Here is a 19,773-nt window from a genome sequence, read left to right on the forward strand (position 1 = left end):
GTCATCCAATCCCCTCTACCAACCATGTGCTGTGTTGTGCTAAGTCACTTAAGCCGTTTCTGATTCTTTGCGACCCCATGGACAGTAGGATCCTGTGCGGATTCTCTGTCCATGGGATCCTCTAGGCAAGAATACTAGAGTGGGTTGCCATTTCCTCCTCCAGGGGATCTTCCCAACCTAGGGATTGAACCCAAGTCTCTTGTGTCTCCTGAACTGGCAGGCGGGTTCTTTACCAATGGTGCCACCTGGGAAGCCCACATAATACAGGCTGGCATTCTTCTTCACTGGGGGCTCTGTGGACCAGAGCCTAGGAATATGATTCCTCAGGGGCAGAAAGTTCAGGCTCCATTTGATAAAGACTCACAGACGTCTCTGTTCTCTACATTGTCAAGAACACTGGACTGAGAATGGAGAGGCCAGTGTTCCGATCTCAGTTCTGTTCATTTGCATGCTATGAGGTTACCCCTCACTAGATCTAATATTTTGTGTATTTTGGGACCAGCTGCACGGCCTCCATCCTGAGCCAGGATTTCTTCACTGCCAGCAGCTCCAAGCTGCACTCTTGGGTCTCAACATTCACGACCTCTGGTGGTCTGCTCTCAACCTTTAGGATTCCCCTCTGCCTGGCCGCCTCCTCGTAACAACATGCTTCCTGCCCCTTTGATTCACCTCTTCCAAGTGGCTGAGTTATCCTGGATGTCACCAAAAGCCACTGCGATCCCTGACCAAGCTTCAAGGCAACCCCAGAATGATAGAAACTGGCAAGCATCTATTAATTGAATTTGTTTTCCAAATTCAATTGCAGGGTCTTCCAGGGCAAGGATTATAGTTCTTTACTCTGTGATCAAAACAGAATATACATGTGTCCTTTCTCTCAGGCTTGAAAAAGATTTACTGAAGGTCTAAATTTACAAGGATACAGTGATATTGCAAGTAACAGATTGCCTGAGACCAAAGATTCTGAGCAGGAAGACAGCTGTGCTTAGAAAAAAACCCCAAACTTTATAAATCACATACTGCAGAATCTTTTCAGCTGGCTGACAAGAATGACTTGAGGCATAGCTTCCCCTTGTTTCATACTATTTAAACAAGACTAAGTTGTCTACTTAACCATCCATTTAACCATCTACCTGTCCATCCATTTCTTAAACCCACCCATTCACTCTTCCATCCATCCATCCATCTGCCTCCATCCACCCATCCTTCCACCCATCTATCCACCGCCTTAAAAATCTGTACATCTACTTATCCATTTAGATCATAACTCCACACACTCATATGTTCATCCATGTACTCACCTACTCATTCATCCAACAATCCATCCATCATCCACTCATCCATCCTTCCACCAGTAATTCAGCTAAAACTTTTTAAGGGCCTATTAAATGACTGTCTCCGCCAACTACCAGATAGAAAGACAAATGCCATCTTAATCCAGCCAGTATGTCTGATGGGACAGTCAGGCAAGAAATACAATTTAGATGATAATTAATAGCTGCCACTTAAATAGTAGGAGCTCACTTATGTGGCAGGTTCTGTTCTCAGTACCTTCAGCTCAGTTCAGTCGCTCAGTCATGTCCGACTCTTTGCAACCCCATGAATGGCAGCATGCCAGGCTTCCCTGTCCATCACCATCTCCCAGAGTTCACTCAGACTGATGACCATCGAGTCCGTGATGCCATCCAGCCATCTCATCCTGGGTCGTCCCCTTCTCCTCCTGCCCCCAAACCCGCCCAGCATCAGAGTCTTTTCCAATGATTCAACTCTTCGCATGAGGTGTCCAAAGTACTGGAGCTTCAGCTTTAGCATCATTCCTTCCAAAGAAATCCCAGGGCTGATCTCCTTCAGAATGGACTGGTGGGATCTCCTTGTAGTCCAAGGGACTCTCAAGAGTCTTCTCCAACACCATAGTTCAAATGCATCAATTCTTCCATGCTCAGCCTTCTTCACAGTCCAACTCTCACATCCATACATGACCAATGGAAAAACCATAGCCTTGACTAGACGGACCTTAGTCGGCAAAGTAATGTCTCTGCTTTTGAATATACTATCTAGGTTGGTCATAACTTTTCTTCCAAGGAATAAGGGTCTTTTAATTTCATGGCTGCAGTCACCATCTGCAGTGATTTTGGAGCCCCTCAAAATAAAGTCTGACACTGTTTCTACTGTTTCCCCATCTATTTCCCATGAAGTGATGGGACCAGATGCCATGATCTTTGTTTTCTGAATGTTGACCTTTAAGCCAACTTTTTCGCTCTCCTCTTTCACTTTCATCAAAAGGCTTTTGAGTTCCTCTTCACTTCCTGCCATAAGGGTGGTGTCATCTGCATATCTGAGGTGATTGATATTTCTCCCAGCAATCTTGATTCCAGCTTGTGCTTCTTCCAGTCCAGCGTTTCTCATGATGTACTCTGCATTTAAGTTAAATAAGCAGGGTGACAATATACAGCCTTGATGTACTCCTTTTTCTATTTGGAACCAGTCTGTTGTTCCATGTCCAGTTCTAACTGTTGCTTCCTGACCTGCATACAGATTTCTCAAGAGGCAGGTCAGGTGGTCTGGTACTCCCATCTCTTTCAGAATTTTCCATAGTTTATTGTAATCCACACAGTCAAAGGCTTTGGCATAGTCAATAAAGCAGAAAAAGATGTTTTTTTCAGTATCTTATGTGAACTACTTTATTTAATCCTCATTAGAAGTATTATTATCTCTATTGTACAGGTGAGGAAAGTGAAGCTCAGAGAGGTTAAGTTTACATATGGAAATGGAAATCCATTCCAGTATTCTTGCCTGGAAAATTCCATGGACAGCAGAGCCTGGCAGGCCACAGTCCATGGGTCACAAGAGTCACATATGACTCAGCGAATAAACCACCACTACCACCAACACCAAGCAACATGATGAGGATCAGAATCTAAGAAATCTAACTCTAAGCGCCTTTTTAACAAGCACTATGCTATTATCGTCTGGAGTGATACATGGTATGAGGCAGTAACACAAGGAGCTGTGGGACCATATTTGGGGGTAACAGGTAGAGAGGGGAGAGGTAATTTGGCCTAAAGTCTGTGATTCTTCAGTTGTAAAGTCAAGGAATACCCAGATGGAGTAGGAGGGAGGGTACTTCCAGGCTGCTGACTACGTGTCTACAGAATGGGTGAGTGGTTGGTTATCAAGGTGGAAACGTCAAGATGTCAGCATGTATATTCAAAATGAATAAATGAAAAGGACCTACTGTACAGCACATGGAAGTTTACTCAATGTTATGTGCCAGCCTGGATGGGAGCAGGGGGTGGGGTGGGTTTGGGGGAGAAAGGCTGTCGATGTATGACTGAGTTCTTTTGTTGTTAGCCTGAAGCTATCACAACTTTGTAAATCGGCTATACTCAAATACAAAACAAAAAGCTTAAAGTTTGGGGGAAAAAAAAAAAGATGTTGGCAGGGCCTAGTTCCCAAAGAACTTAAGTTGCTTGCCCTCAACACCACAGGTCACAGGGAGAACCCAAAGGACCAAGTGGCCAAATATTTTTCTAGATGGACAATTCTGGCAGGAGTCTGAGAAAACAGTTGGAGGAGAGAGGGACTGGGGTCATGAAAGCTGCTCTAAGAGTCAAAGCAAGAGATATTGGGGGCAGATCTTGAAATCGCCCTGAGGAAGGAGAAGAGGTGAATGTGAAAGGTGGCTAAAACACAAAAGCAATAGGTGATTAAATGTGAGCATTTTAAGACTTCCAAGATTGGTGGCTCAGATGATAAAAATCTGCCTGTAAGGCAGAAGACCCGGGTTTGATCCCTGGGTTGGGAAGATCCCCTGAAGAAGGCAACCCACTCCAGTATTCTTGCCTGGAGAATCCGATGGACACAGGAGCCTGGAGGGCTACAGTCCGTGGGGTCTGCAAAGAGTTGGACACGACTGAGCAACTGATGCTTTTGCTTTTCGAGGTTCTAGCTTGAATGGCTACCCAAGTGAGTGCAAAAAGAAGAAGGACTAACTTCCCAGGGTGTGGTGCACTTTAGAATAGGGTGGACAAAACAAGATAAAAAGTTTATTTGGGGCTGCTTTCCCATCTTGACAAACCATTCAAACTGATGTCATGCAGTTCAGCATTATCAGCAAATCCTGTTTTACATGTTACCCAGGTTAGGTGGTGCTAAGAGGGTAGACTCTGTTACCAGATTGGCCAAGTTTCAGACCCAGCTCTGCTGCTTATTAGTTATGTGATTTCGGGCAATTTCCTTAGACTCTACACGCTTCACTTTTGTCACCTGTAGCAAAGTCCAACCTAACAGTGACCCTGCCTCTTTGGCTGACCCGGTAGTTATCTTTCCCTTTTGCCTGTCTTTTTTTTTTTTTTTCCCTGGATACATAGGTGTTCCCTGAATCTCAGATCATGGTACATCTTTCACATGCTGTCCTTCCAGCCTTAACACCTCCCACCACAGGGCTGGGTTTACCCTTGATGCTCAATGTTGATATTTGGGTCTGTAATCAGAGTGAAGCTTTCTTGCCCGAGAGATGGAATGCAATCGTGGACTCCATCTGTTCTCATTTCACTGGGATTCAACATGTTTTTAGGGAATCCCCAGTATCTGCAAGGCACATTTGTGACAAGGATGAATAAGAACAGGCAGCCGATGGTCCATTGAAGAAGAAAAGCTGTGAATACAAATGACAAGTGTAAGGCAGAACATGACAGGGATCCTCACAGAGAGAACCCCAGATGGTGAAGAGACTGTGTCTAGAGTGAAGGGCAAAAGGGTTTACTGGAGAAGGTGTCTTTCACATGAGACCTTAAACATGGGCAGGATCTGGCCAGATGGAACTGAGGAACACACAGGCATCGAAAGAGGAGGAAACTTCGCCAGCTAAGGCACCGGAGTGGGGTGAGACTCTAGGAAGTCTGCCAGAATCACTGTGAGCAAGGGGGCAGCAGAGCTTCACAGCTCTCTGGATGACCTAATAAGCATGTGCATCATTCCTCATTTGCTCCCCATGAACCACTGACACTGGGGAGGAGAAGCCAATGAAGGATTTTAGAATGCAGGTTTGGGAGTACAAGTTTCATTTCTGAAACATCACCTAGGCTACAGAGTGGAGGATGGGTTGGAGGGGTGGGGCCAGAGTCAGAGAGAGAGGAGGAGGGTGGGGAGGAGACTCCTACAGCAAAGCCATACAGGCTTCCACCAGGGAGGAGGCAGTGGGGAGGGGGAGAGGAGATGATGTGACCAAGAGAAAGTAAAGATGCTAGGTCAGCAGTACTGGGGTGATGGAATCCTATTGGTCTGGCTGATGGACAGGGTGCACCTGTCACTAAGATGGGGACACATGATTGGGAACAGGTTGGTGGGGAGCTGATGATTTTAGCTTTGACCATAAACACTTTGAGGGTAGATATCTAGGAGCAGATGATACAGGGCAGTGGAGCTCTGGTGAGAGAGGACCAAAGCAGAAGGCCTGCTGTCCCAGGCCAGTTCAGTCCACAAAACTACAACCAGTGTGTTGTGTGATAAATGCCCAACTGGAGGTCTATGCATCTGACACAATGGCTGCATGGAGCTGGGGGCCCACTGGATCTTCTTGGGATGGGTGCTTGTAGGAATACTGCTTACAGAAGGTAATACTTGTAGGAATTATACTCAGAAGAACTTGGGGCTGAGACAGAGTAACAGGAGCCTTGCAGGTGAAGAGAAATGTCTGGACATTTGATTCAGGGAAACAGCGTGCACCAAGGCAGAGAACAGGAGGAAATGGTATGAGTCTGGGTCACCTCTGTCCCATTCCAGGATTCACTTTTCTACCAGTCTTCATGCACTGCTAGGACAGAAATTAACAACAAGGGGCCTGGAGTCACAGAGCCTGGGTTTGTATTTCAACTTTGCCCATACCCTGATTTTAATTCAACAAATAATCATAGAAGATAGGAACCTCAGTTTCCTCTTTTCAAAAAACAGAGTCCTATCTTCTATGATTAGTTGTTGAATTAAAATCAGGATATGGCAGCAGGTGCAGCAGTTCAAATGGGAAACAAATCAGTTAGGTTCAGAGCGTGTGTGTTGATGGCAGCACCGCCTTCTGCATACTGGCGACGGGGTTGGAGCTGACTTGGTGCACTTGATGGTCATGTGTGAGATGAATATCCCTGTTGATATCATGCACTATAGTCCTGTTAGAAGGTACAGGAAGTAAAGCCTGTCCCAACCATTAGCTCATTTGATCCTTAGAGGAGCTACATGAAATTGGCTGCATCTCACAGATGGGAAAGCAAAGGCTGAGCTTTGAAACACTGCTTCTCCAAGGTTAGCAGCAGATGCATGGGGCTATAGAGATTCAGACCCAGTTTTTCTGTATCCCAGGACACAGCTAACAAGATGTTTATACTCCTTAGACTGGGAGCTACTGGGAGGCGAAAGTGTTAGGCGCTCAGTCATGGCTGACTCTTTTCGACTCCATGGACTGTAGTCTGCCAGGCTCCTCTGTCCATGGAATTGTCCAGGCAAGAATACTAGAGGGCAGACATGGAGAATCAAGGTACAGCAAGAGATGCACGTTTATCTCAAAGCAGACTCTCATACCTCAAATTCAAGGCACTCCAAATGCATTCGTGGGAAAGGTACTGTCTGGACAGGCAAAGTATGACTGGCAGTAAGTTTAGGCTGGACCAGGAAGAGCTGGGCAGGGAGAGGAGACGAGGAGATGGGGGAGAATGGAACTGTGTGTGGTGAAGGATTTTGAAACTATCTGCCTAAAATTTGCCTAGTTTCCATTTGAAAAGTAAGAAGGGATGGAGAGGTTTATGTAGAATACACAAAGTCTTGAGGTACAGATCTACCAAGTTATCCTGCTTAACCTGGCTCCGTGTTTCCCCAATCAGAAGGGTATCACTATGCCTTAAGCCTTGGAGGATCACACTCAAACTTCAGGAAGTGTATCCCAAGGAATAAACGATGATAGGAAGCGTGTAGGCATATGCAACATGTCCATATCCTACAAACAAACATTTCAACATCGAACTTTCCATATGTGAGTGGCTAATAAACACCTTCAACCATCAAGATACACTTATTAATGTGGTGGTCCCTAACCTTTTTAGCATCAGGGTCTGGTGTTGTGGAAGACATTTCTCCATGCTCCAAGAAGGTATGGGGATGGTCTGGGGATGACTTAAGTGAATTACATATATTGTACACTTTCTTTCTAAACTGATGCTGCTGCTGATCTGACAGGTCCATAGTCCAGAGGTTGGGGAGCCCTGGGTTAAGGCACTAAGGCTGGAGCTTTCCACCTCAATTTACACTGAAGGCACCCAGGGCTCTGTAACATTAAGCCAAGGGACCAGAGAGGTGGCCTAGCAACTCCTTGGCTGAGCCTTCCTTTGAGAGAGGATGTCCAGGAAGGAAGGAATTCGAAGGAAGGAGGTCAGGGAAGAAGATGACCAGGACTGCAGAGATGACAGTTTTTCTTCATTTCAGGACTCAACAGGGCACTCATGAAGAGGAAGTGTGTTTTACTACATGATGGCATGCATGAATCCATTCTAGACTGTTTCTGAGGTCTAGATGTGACAGACAAGCCAGGAGAAAAAGATGGAGACATTATACAGTGACAGCCTAAGAATGGCTGTTCTGCAATGAGCTTGGCTAGAACCACACGGGTTGTTAACTGTCAGAAGGGGCTCCAAGTTCCATCTTATAATGCTCGTGCAACCCTCCAAACATATGCAGCCCTGATTCTGCATCATCCAAAGGTACTATTAAAAGAAGTCCAAAGTTGAATTTGCCTCTTTTTCAAACTCGAAGGGAATTCTGTTTAAATGGATCATCAACATCTCACATCCCCTTCGGCAACCTTGCTTCTTTCCATATGCCCTCCAGCCATGACAAAAAAACCAAACAACAACACCACACTCCTCAGGGTATGCCGGTCTCTCTCTCTTCCCTTCTCTTTGCCCAGTCTTCTAAACGTAAATTGACTTCACTAAGCCCTTTCCTTGGTCATCTGCGCCTTTAGCCCTTTCTAGTTCAGCACAGCACACACACAACACCTAATATGAGAGAAAGACTCTCTGTGGACAGTGACAGGTAAGCCCCAGGGCCTGCAGGGGAAAACTAGGAGCATCGTAAGTGGACTGGAAACACTTGGCTGCAGCTCTGCGGAAGACCTTGAGTCAGCTGAATCCACTGGGATTGGAGGAAACGGAGCCACCAGGCCCATGTTCACGGAGGTTACAGTGAAGACCCAGCTTAAGCCAGTCCAGGAAGTGTGGCAGGCATTCAACTTCTGAGAGCTCCTGGAAGCAGAAACTAACTCAAGGTCACGAAGGGACACTGAAGAGATGCTGACCCTAGGACTCTGATTTGTGATGGTTTACCTATTATTTTGGGGTTTCTTTTCCTTTAATTATCTATTCCCTTTAGGTGGCTGTGGACAGCATTCCCAGGTGGTACAGTGGTAAAGAATCTGCCTGCCAATGCAGGAGACACAGGAGACGTGGGTTCGATCCCTAGGTTGGGAAGATCCCCTGGAGGAGGAAATGACAAGCCACTCCAGTACTCTTTCCTAGAGAATCCCATGGACAGAGGAGCCTGGTGGGCTGCCAAGAGTCGGACATGACTGGGCAACTGAGCACACAACACACACGGACAGCATTCTGGTGAACCCTAAGTAAGTTAGGGACAGACTCAATTGACCGATGAGGTTTTCCCCATATTCACATATGGGGTTGGGGTCAGAAGAGGGAAAGGAGCCCCTCAAGCTCTTCACTGTCCTCTGGGGCAAGGGGTTAGGAGAAAGAGTTAAACATAGCAGGCTTATGTCTCTCTTTTTCTCCCTCTTTCCCCTCTTCACTCCTCCCTTTTCCATTCCCTATACCCATTTGTAAAATATGACCATCAACTAGGCCAGAAAATGTCTTATTTTTTCCAAAAGATGCTGTATATGCAAACGCTGATCAGCAGCCCCACCCACCCCCTGGCTCACTGCCACAACATCTGAGATTTGCCTCTTGGGAAGAAATGGTGATCAGGTAATGCCTGTTGATTGGGACTGATTGATGGTTTTGATAGAACTGACAGCTGATGAAGATACTCAGAAAAGGATAAAACCACACAAAGGGCTCACTTTATTCCTGCTCTCATCCTGAAACCAGAAAGCCCCTCCCTCCCTCCCGGAAAGTCACACATTTCAGAAATAGCTGTTGAGAGGGAAGTGAAATTTCTTCACAAGCTCACAGACGATGGTGACGTGGGTTAAGCCAGGCTTTAGAAAGAGCAAAATTGGAAGAGCATATCTGACTTACAAATCAGTGGCAAAGAATAAGAACCTCCGGGGTCTATCAAAGAGGAATGCAATTCTATTAAATGAGTTACTTTTTTCAAAGAGACTCTCTCACACTCACCTCTGTCTTTAAAGCATCTGAGACTCTAAGAATGCATCGAGGATCTTATACATGCAATGTGCTCTCCACCTCCCAGAGAAATCAGACCTCACATTTGACCTCATCCAATAGCAGCTGGCTTGCCACTGAGACATAACACATAGCCTGGCTTCACAGATGATGACGACTCTGGGGGCTCCTGACCCCCAGTATTAGCATGGACCTTGCTTCTCCCTTGCCTCTCCAACCAGAAAATCAGTAGCTGGATGAGAATCTTAATTCTTCTGTCATTCTGCTGGGAGCCTGAGGAAAGGAATGATCCTATAGAACAGACATGTCAAGAAAGAACAGATCCTGGGACTTCCCTGGTGGTCCAGTGGCTAAGACTCTGTGCTCCCCTTGCTGGGGGCTTGGGTTCGATTCCTGGTCAAGGAACTTGATCCCACAATCTGTAACTAAAATATCCTTCTAAGACTGGGTAGTAGTCATAGTGTTAGTCACTCAGTCCTGTCTGAACTCTGTGCGACCCCATGGACTGCAGCCTGCCAGGCTCCTCTGTCCATGGGATTCTCCAGGCAAGAATATTGGAGTGGGGTGTCATTCCCTTCTCCAGGGGATCTTTCCAACCCAGGGATTAAACCAGTCTCCTGCACTGCTGGCAGATTCTTTACTCTGAGCTACAGAGCAGCCAGCTAAATAAATAAATATTTAGAAGAAAAGAAAGAACAGGTCCTACCAATAAGATGTCCTGATCAAAGCAAGTCCTGGCTGACTCAGAATGGAATCATGTGACATACAGAGACATTTTTGGGCAAGAATGGCTAAAAGAAGGCTGGTTACTAGCAGACTGGAAATCAATGGCTGGAAATAAGGACACAGTCTTTATTTTTTTTACTTTGTGCATTTCTGTTTATGGGACTCCTTAGAGTAGAAGCTGGAATTTGTCTTTGGGGCATTCTGTCCCTTTGTTCTGGGTGGAACAAGTTTCATGAGCTGGTTTTCTCCCAGGGATGGCAGCACATCCCCAGTCCTCATTACTGGGCTTGTCTTGAACTCTGAGTAATCAAACCCAGAGCTTCAGGCTGAGGAATGAAATAGTTTGTTGAAGGATATAAATATAACTTTTTAAACTGGGGGCAGGGCAGGTTGCCGCACATGTCATTATAATGTAGATAAGTGTTTTGTTTGCTTTGGCAGATTGGGGAGTGGGAGGGTGGAGACCAAGATTGGAATCCTGGCATTGAAACTGAGATGGGCAGCAGGCATGGGGACACAGTGGCTAATGTGTGAAGGTGGGAGGACCCCCTGTTTAGAAGAACCAGCCCTGCACCCCAGGGACAGTGAGAGCTGATACTCACCCACCTTCCCTGATACATACTTCCCTTTCCTCTCTGCAACTCCCTGGCTGGTCCTCAAGCCCTGTGAATGCCTGGATAAACACAAGATGTCAGCATAATGAATTTGGGGGATCAGGAAGGAACCTGGATCCTGGCTTTCGTGAGCAACGTGTGCAATACGAGATAACTGTGCCTTGACCAGAGGTGCCAGGAGGATATCCTGCTGAGAGGTGACAAGCACCAGCAATCCAGCAGGGAAGGTTTTTTGGGCCCTGGAGTAGGAAAGAGACTTCCCTGAGGGCTGTCACACCATCGGAGGCTCTAGCCTTTGATGCAGAGGGACACTGTTCCTTGACCAAAGACAAAAACGGAATGGATGAAGGTGAAAGGAATGAAGCACTGCTTTCCTGCGTCTGTCTTTGTAGGCTCATCTGTGTCCCTGCGGCTCCCCCGTAATCCTGAGGATGTGACCAATCGCAACAGAGCAGCTATCTCTGAGGAGCATCGTACACCAAGGAACAGCTGCCCCGCAAGACACTGGCCATCCTGCGGCTGCTCGCCATGCAGGCAGCACACACCCTTCGGACACCAACACGATGAACCACAACTGGCCCCACATTTCAGGACCTCAACAGTTGTTCCAGAAGGTCCCTGCTCGGAAGTGGTCAGCAGAGAAAGGACTTGGCCATATGGTGGTGCTGGGGCCGCTTGGGGTTGGCAGAGTCTTCAGGGCAGCAAGCCACACTCACCTCCTCTTGATGGTGAGCATCACGCCCAGGAGGATGATGGTGAACATGAGGAGGCCGGCGATCACGCCGGCCATCTTCACGGTGTTGTCCACCTGCTTCTCCGGCTCCACAGTGTTGGAGTTCTGAGTGGATGCACCTTGGAGGCAAAGGTGAAGAGGAAAGGTATTGAAAAGGCTCACATACCTGACTAGACACAATCACAGTGACAACAGCTTCCACTTACTGAGTGCCAACTATGTGCCAGGCACTGTGCTGAGGTCACTACACACTGACCCAATTCAGCACTTCTGAGCATTAATTCCTCGTGAGGTTGGGGTTATTATTATAGCCATCTTTTTTTTTTTTTTGCATATGAAGAAACTGAGGTGCAGAGAAACTGAGTGAGCTGCCCGAGGTTACACAGCTACTGTGCTGGAGGCACCCTTCTCCTCCTCTCATGACACGGAGCAGATGATTTTTATCCCTCATACCATTTTGTCCCTAGGATCAAACCACGGGGCTACAGTTTGATCGTTAGGCTCATGGAATTATTCCAAACCCTGCTTAATTCTTTCAGGTAAATGGTGAAAACAACAGCCGTATGTAAGGGTAGCACAACTGAAATTGCTAGATTTTTAAAGAAAAAACCATAAGGCTTTCATTTTGCACCTTATATGAAACAAATGGTGGAGTAGGAATTTAGTGCATTAAAGAGAATTGCTTTGGATTCAGAAAACACTTAAATCTGCTAAGTCCATTTTTGAAATTTAATGTTGATGTTACCAGCTCTGCCAGTACTCACTCACTGACTCAATTCCGTGTCAAGGAAAACTGGGAACTGGGCACTTACTCCATCCTCAGCCCTGTGCTGAGCCATTTCATGGATCCAGCTTGGACAATCCTTGCAAATGTTCCCCAAAGTATCTATGGATTGCCCCATTTTATAGATGAGAAAACAAAGGAACTAGCTAAAAGTTACGTGGCTCAGAGCCAGGATTCCATTGGTTTTTTTGACTCTAAGTCTAGGTTTCAGAAGTCAGAAGCCTTGAATTCAACTTTCAAGTCCCCCAGTCTCCCCGTCTTACTCCTCCCAGACAACCACTTGCTAAGGGCATAGCAACAGCCAGGAGCCAGAGAATGCCTAAGCCTGGCCTCTTCATGCAGTGACCTGGGGACAGAGGCAACTTCTCATTCCAGACACCTGTGTGAACCTTCTGGAGTATGGTCCAGGATTAACACTGCCGCGAATTCCTCCCAAGGATGCCAACTCTGCGTGAGGCAGCTGAAGTCCAAAGCATCCTTTCCTTGGCCCATCCCTACTTTTCTACCAACATCAGCACCAGCTGATCCTTTATCAGTGACTCTGCCTTCCCTGGTTGCCCCAGGAGAGTTCCCCTCCAAATCCTGCTAATACTCTGTAACACTAGGTACATCTCAGTGTGCTGATAGTATTAGCTATTTGTTTACCCATCCGTCTCCTTCAGTGGTCTGCAAGCTCCTCGGGGCAAGATGATGCCTTCTTTATCTTTGCTTCCTCATGTCAGTACAGGGTCTGGCTTGTAATAGGTGTCCCCTTAATGTCTGTGGTGTTTTAATGTTTAGCTGAGGGGATGATAGCTCTACCCACACCCATTTGTTCTCATGAAACAAAATTGAGTTTCTCCTTTTTTTCAGCCCTGTGTTCACAGAACTCGGCTGAGGTGAAGGGATACTAATGCCCACAAGCTATGATTCTGATTCTCCAAACTCACAGGTGTTTCACAACAGCCCATCAGCACATCCCCTCCTCCTGTAGTCATGCGGTTCCTTTACTATAGCACTTTCCCCAGACTCTCTTGTAACTTAGAAAAGCTGGGTTGACTTTGTCTCCAAGACTAAGAGCAGGGAGAGTCCTAGTCATCTCTCTAAAGACATTGTCTACACAGGCCTTCCTCCTCATCACTGCTGCTTCACAGATGATGGGTGAATGGCATAAAGGAGAGTGGACCACAGACGTTTGCCTCATTTATTCATTCAGTCATTCATTAATTGGCTACTGAGCACCCATGTTCTATGTGCCCAACTAAGACATCAATGGGGTCAGAGCTCCTTCTCCTGGCAGGACTTACAAGTAAGGGATTTTATTCAGTTCCCCTCACCAGCTAAAGACAAAAACCCAACTCATCACACTGCAGGACGGTCTGAGCAGGCTCTGCCTATCAACCAGAGATGGCCGACCTTTCAGGAAGGGGTTGGAGAGGGGGGTGCGGTAAGAAGGCGATTCAAGAGGGAGGGGATATATGCATACGTAGAGCTGGTTCACTTTGTTGCACAGCAAAAACTAACACGATGTTGTAAAGCAACTGTATGCCAATAAGAAAAGGAAATTAGAAGGGAAATATATGTTTATGGTAATTTAAGCTTGGAAGATACTCTACAAGAGGAGGAAGTTAAAATGCAGGTCTGAAGCTCTTAAAGGAGGTCTAAGCTGGAGGTAAGAAAGTGTGAGTCATATGCACATAGATGATATCTGAAGCATGGGGTGGCGGTTGATGAAGTCAGCCGGGGAAAGAATGAAGAGTGGATGGAGTATATGGTCCAGATAGAGACTTGAGGGTCTGTAATATTTAGCGAGTGGATAGAGGAAGACAAGCCTGTATAGGAGGCAGAGAAGGAGTGGACAGACAAGTGAAACAAACAAACAAACAAAAAAAACCCTGGAGAGGATAGTGTCCTAGAGCCAGGGGAAGAGGGGGTTTCAAGAAGGCAGGAGCAATTGACTATGTCAAATGCTGCTCCCAGGATAGGTCTGGCTCTCTACCCAAAGGAGAGTGAAGATCTTGGAGGAGTATTAGAAAACTTTTCCCAAGTAAACTCCAAGATGTTCCTAAACAGGAGCACCTTCAGTGGTGATCATGAATCAACAATGGAACGCAGCTGAGGGTCACAGACGACCATGCAAGACATTCAGAGAGGCCATCTGAAAGGCCGTAGCCCAGCGCTTTACACAAATTCCTGAGTTCAGCTCACAGACATCAGAACTGAAATCCCAGACTGCACAGTAAGGTTATCAGGAATAGCCAGGCTTGGCTAGTCCAACTAGAACTCTAGATACAGAAATTGCCCCAGGATATGGCAAATTCTACTTTCCCTTCCGCATCCTTTTCAGGGCACTGGCTTGAGCCACCAGAGATGTGTCCCTCTGTTCACAAGGAAAGCCTGTTGACAGTGTTTGAAGGCAACACAGGTGTGGAGGAACTGGCTTTGGGACCAAAGCCAGATAGCATTTACCTGAGGCTCCTGCCTCTGCAAGGAAGAAGACGGGGACAGAGTCAGAATGGTCTGGTCCTGCCCCCATAGCAGACTCAGGCGTGTGTCCACAGGGCTCACATTGTAAGTACAGATGAGAAGCTACAATTGGACTTATAGGAAACACACAAGGGTTGACTAAAGATGGGATTTCCTAGCAATGCGACCAGCTCTTTTAGGCAGGTACTGAGCACCTCATCAAATGGAAGCTCAGTTATGACTATTTTTTAAAATTCAGCCTAAACATCAATCCACTGAAAAAAGAAAGTGAAAGTGCTTGTCACTCAGTCTTGTCTGACTCTTTGGAACACCATGGACTATAGTCGGCCAGGGTCCTCCGTCCATGGAATTCTCCAGTCAAGAATTCTGGAAGCCTAGTTCTTCTCCAGGGGATCTCCCCAACCCAGGGATCAAACTTGGGTCTCCTGCACTGCAGGCAGGTCCTTTACCATCTGAGCCACCAGGGAAGACCATGTTCACCAGTCCATCACTAGGTGACAAAAAAATGTGCTAATTAGCAGTTTTTTATATTAAGTCGTTTAATCTTCACAAAAATCTGACACAGAAGATGCTAGTTTTATTTTCCCTTTTATTTAGATTAGGAAACTCCACAAACGGGTGAAGTGGCTTTTCCAAAGCCATATACTTGGCTTTCAGTTTCAGAGCTGGCATTCTTTGTGCAAGGCTCACCCTCTGTCATTCCAGTGAACTGTCCTTGATGTAGTTACTGTTCAGGAAATACCAGCTCTGGGTCCCCATCTGACTCACTGACCAGAAATCCAAGGGGGAACTGGAAGCCCATCAGTAAGATGGTAAGTGCATTTCTCTTGCCCTAAGCCCGCTCTTTTCCTGAGAGTCAAACACAGTGTCAGTCCCTCACCCTTAGGAAGCTCTGTCTCCAGCCCTGGGTGACTTCTGTCTACTGAGTGGGGACTGGGGGTCCGAGACTGGAGAGGGGAGGGGTTTGGATGCATCCTTGTCATCCCCACCCCCGACTGGGAACCAACCTGAGAACAGTTCGAGTAAATCAGAACTGGCAAGTAGGTGCCAGGTGGTAGATGTATCCAATGGGAGTGGCTTCAAGGCTCTATGTGAGTCCCCTGTGCACTCATCAAAAACAATCTTGTGAACTCTGCCGGCACTGAGAGGAGACTGTTGTTTCCAACAAGAGGTTGCCCAACCTCACACACCTGCCAGCTGTGCCCTCCCTACTCTGAGCACTTCCGAAGGCCAGACAGCCCTCTAAGAGCAGCTGTCACTTCCCCCTGCCCTTGACTCTTTCTACTTGAGCGACAGTGGCTTAGAATCCAGTCCCCTCCTAGCTCCTGCCCAGAGTTCACATCTGCCTTTCAATGTGATACCTATCAACTCCTGCATATGGAAACCTGGTACCCAAGGTGGGGCTCACAGTCTCTTGAAGTCTGCCCCTCTCCCTCGCTATCTGGTCCATATATAGGCCCAGGTGCCATGTTCTTCTTGCCCCAACCCTCAGCCTCTTCCTAGGGTACCAAACAACCATCCCAGTTTACATTCCCCAGGGATCCTGAGACCCAACATCGACAATGCTTCTCTGTTCTATTCTGCCCTGGTCAGATCACTCTGGTGAGGCTTGTTCATTTGTGGACCCCGACCCTGAAGAGTAGATTGGGGCCAACATAAGAAAAGATTTTAACATGGCAGGGTAAAGACAGGCCAAGTGGCTTGTCATTCAAAGTGTGGTCCAATGACCAGAAGCATCTGCATCATAACCTATTACACATGCAGAGTCTGGGTCCCCACACCGGATCTGCTGAGTCTGCTCCATTTGACAAGGTCTCTAGGTGATTCTCATGCACATAAAAATCCAAAGATCACTGACTGAGGAGGAATGGTAGTCAGAATTGGGATTTTTCAGCCTAGAGAAGGAAAGAGTCAGATGAGATTTAATTCTTGCCTTCAAAAAGTTGAAAGGCCGCAGTGAAAGATGGAACAGATTTGATCCCTTTAAAAAGCAGGGCTAATGCAAACCAGGAGAAGTGACAAGAGGAGACTGGGGCCAACATAAGGAAAGATTTTAACGTGGCTGCACCCTCCAGCTGAGGCTGAAGCCCAGCTCTTTTCAAGCAGTGCTACGGCGTAGTGAGGGGCATGAAGCAGTCGTGATTCCAAGTCCCATTTCAGAGTCAGCCCTCCTTCCTTTTCCCTGTCCACTCTGTCTTCACCTGTTCTCACCTCCTGGGCTTCTTAAATGCTTAAGTGAAAGTCCTCAGTCGTGTCCGATTCTTTGTGACCCCACGGACTATACAGTCCATAGAATTCTACAGGTCAGAATACTGGAGTGGGTAGCCTTTCTCTTCTCTAGGGGATCTTCCCAACCCAGGGATGGAACCCGGGTCTCCCACATTTCAGGCAGATTCTTTACCAGCTGAGCCATACTCTTAAATGCTTAGCCAGGCCCTTAATAACTCACTTTCATGGGATGCTGGCCTTTCTTCTCTACTTATAGAGCCCGCTTTCCACCTCAACCCAGTGTCCCTTGATTATAGTGACACTCATGCTCTAAGTGAGTGAAAGTCTCCCTGTTATCCTTAGAGTCATGAGACTTCAGCTGGGCTCCACCCTGCAAACCCCAAGTTAGCCACAGTGGCAGGAGAATGTGTCACCAACAATGAAATGCTCTGTCTGGACACTCAGTGTGCTCTCCAGCAAGCACAAGGGACTACATGACCTCTTATACCCCTTCTGAGGATGAAATGCTATGGTTTGATGAGCTTGGTCAAAAGCAAGGCATTTTGAATTAGAAATATATGAGCATGCACCTGGATTCTATCACAAACCAGTTATGTGACCTTGATCAAAGCTGTTAACCACAGCATGATTTGATACCCTCTTGATGAAACTGTGAAACAGGAGAGTGAAAAAACTGGCTTAAAACTCAACATTGAAAAAATGAAGATGATGGCACCTGGTCCCATCACTTCATGGCAAACAGACAGGGAAACAATAGAAACAGTGATCAACTTACTTTTTGGGGCTCCACAATCACTGCAGATGGTGACTGCAGCCATGAAATTAAAAGATACTTGCTCCTTGGAAGAAAAGCTATGACAAACCAAGATAGCATATTAAAAAGCAGAGACATCACTTTGCCGACAAAGGTCCGGACAGTCAAAGCTATGGTTTTTCCAGTAGTCATGTATTGATGTGAGAGTCGGACCATAAAGAAAGGCTGAGAGCCAAAGAATTGATGCTTTTGAACTGTGGTGTTGGAAAATACTCTTGAGAGTCCCTTGGACTTCAAGGAGATCAAACCAGTCAATCCTAAAGGAAATCAGTCCTGAATATTTATTGGAAGGATTGATGCTGAAGCTCTAATACTTTGGCCACCTGATGTGAAAAGCAGACTCATTAGAAAAAACCCTGATGCTGGGAAAGATTGAAGGCAGGAGAAGGAGACAACAGAGGACACGATGGTTGGATGGCATCACCGGCTCAATGGACATGAGTTTGAGTAAACTCCGGGAGATGGTGAAGGACAGGGAAGCCTGGCGTGCTGCAGTCCATGGGGTCGCAAAGAGTCAGACATGACTGAGCAACTGAACAACAAAGTTCACAGGAATCTCCTAGGGATCAAATGTAATAATGGAGGTAAAAACACTTGATAAACTCTGAGAATATGCCCACTGATGTGGCATCATGATGGCATGATCTTAGGACTGGTTCCAGCAGGTAGCATGGTTTCTTGTGTCTGTAAAATGTGGTTGCACAGTGGCAGCTGGGGTGCTGCCTGCCTCCTTGTAACATGTTGCCCAGGTTCATCCTTAGGATGAAGGCAGGCAGAGTCCCTGGAGGAATGCCCTTATCTTATTTCCTCTAGGCAAGACCAGTATCAGGTTTCCATCCAGATGACTTAATGGCAGCAATAAGTAATTTGACAACAAGGGATTAATAATTCTTTCTCCAAGTACTCTCACTCGCTATAGCCCTAATTCTATAGCTTTACTTCAGAAAATCTCCCCTGTAAAGATATGGAGCAAAAAATAGAAGTTGCAGATAAAGAACATCTAATTGCAACTGATAAAACCAAGCAAACCCCAGTGGATGCATAACCCATGCTGGTGATCATTGCTGAAGGCAAAGAATGGAAGCTGGCTCTCGGGGACACAATTCCTAAAAGCTCCAGTCTTTCAAACACATAGTCGCCTCTTCACTATCCAAGGGCATTTATCCCCACATCTTACTGAACTGGCATCTTACTTATGCCCATCTATTTAATGACTTCTTTTGTTGAAGAGTTTTTCTGTCTTTTCTCTGGCGTTACATGCATCTGGCACCCAGTAGAGCAAACCTTTGAAATTCTGACTCTGAGATGCTTCCTCTATGCCAGCGAAGGTTTCAAGCATGGCAGGTATCTCTGATTATGGAGGTTTTTGCCAAGAGGAGGCAGCAGGGGAAAGCTGGGAGGCTGGGTAGGTTTCTGGCTCTTCTAGAGTCAGGTATGCATCATCCCCCTTCTGACTTTTCCTGGAAGTGAATTCTCAAAATGGTAGACTATTTTTAAAATGGAATTGAAGTCCACGATAGGAAAGAAGTTGCTAGGAAAGCATCTGGATACTTCATTAGCTTCAAGCCTCTAGACTTTACAAATTGCATCCCAAGGCATTGAGAGCATTTGTAATTGTGATCATGAACTACTTTGGCAGTCTTTGAGGACGGAAATTGTAGCAAACAGGAGGGGTGCGAGAAGCCTGGGGAGAAACAAATGCTGTTGTTGACTTTTTTTTAATGGAAAAATGTAGATTCCAGATATTTCACACAAGTGTGATGTTGATACAGGAAAAAAATATAGACTGGATGATTAAATCAGATTATTTCTTCCCCTTACCGTTTACTAAAGGAGGGACTAATCGCTAGAAATGAGCATGGGCTCCACATCAGTCAGCATCCAACCAGGAAAAAGGAAACTGTTTCAAACATTTAAACCAGAGTGAACTTACCAGAGAACTGGGTCCCTAGAGATCAGGAGAGGATGTTGAGGCAACCCAGAAGGTAGCAACTTCAGGGGCCATT

General features: G+C 46.4%; 1 protein-coding gene across 1 annotated transcript in view; it reads right to left on the bottom strand.

Moving 5' to 3' along the window:
• Positions 1-19,773, bottom strand: part of PTPRT (protein tyrosine phosphatase receptor type T) — an 816,693-nt gene that overhangs the window by 156,011 nt on the left and 640,909 nt on the right. Inside the window, exon 14 of the mRNA XM_052650453.1 lies at positions 11,458-11,593. Within this exon, the coding sequence (XP_052506413.1) occupies positions 11,458-11,593 (136 nt within the window). The remainder of the gene's footprint in view (positions 1-11,457; positions 11,594-19,773) is intronic.

Source organism: Budorcas taxicolor, chromosome 13, assembly GCF_023091745.1.
Source record: "Budorcas taxicolor isolate Tak-1 chromosome 13, Takin1.1, whole genome shotgun sequence".
Taxonomy (NCBI): domain Eukaryota; kingdom Metazoa; phylum Chordata; class Mammalia; order Artiodactyla; family Bovidae; genus Budorcas; species Budorcas taxicolor.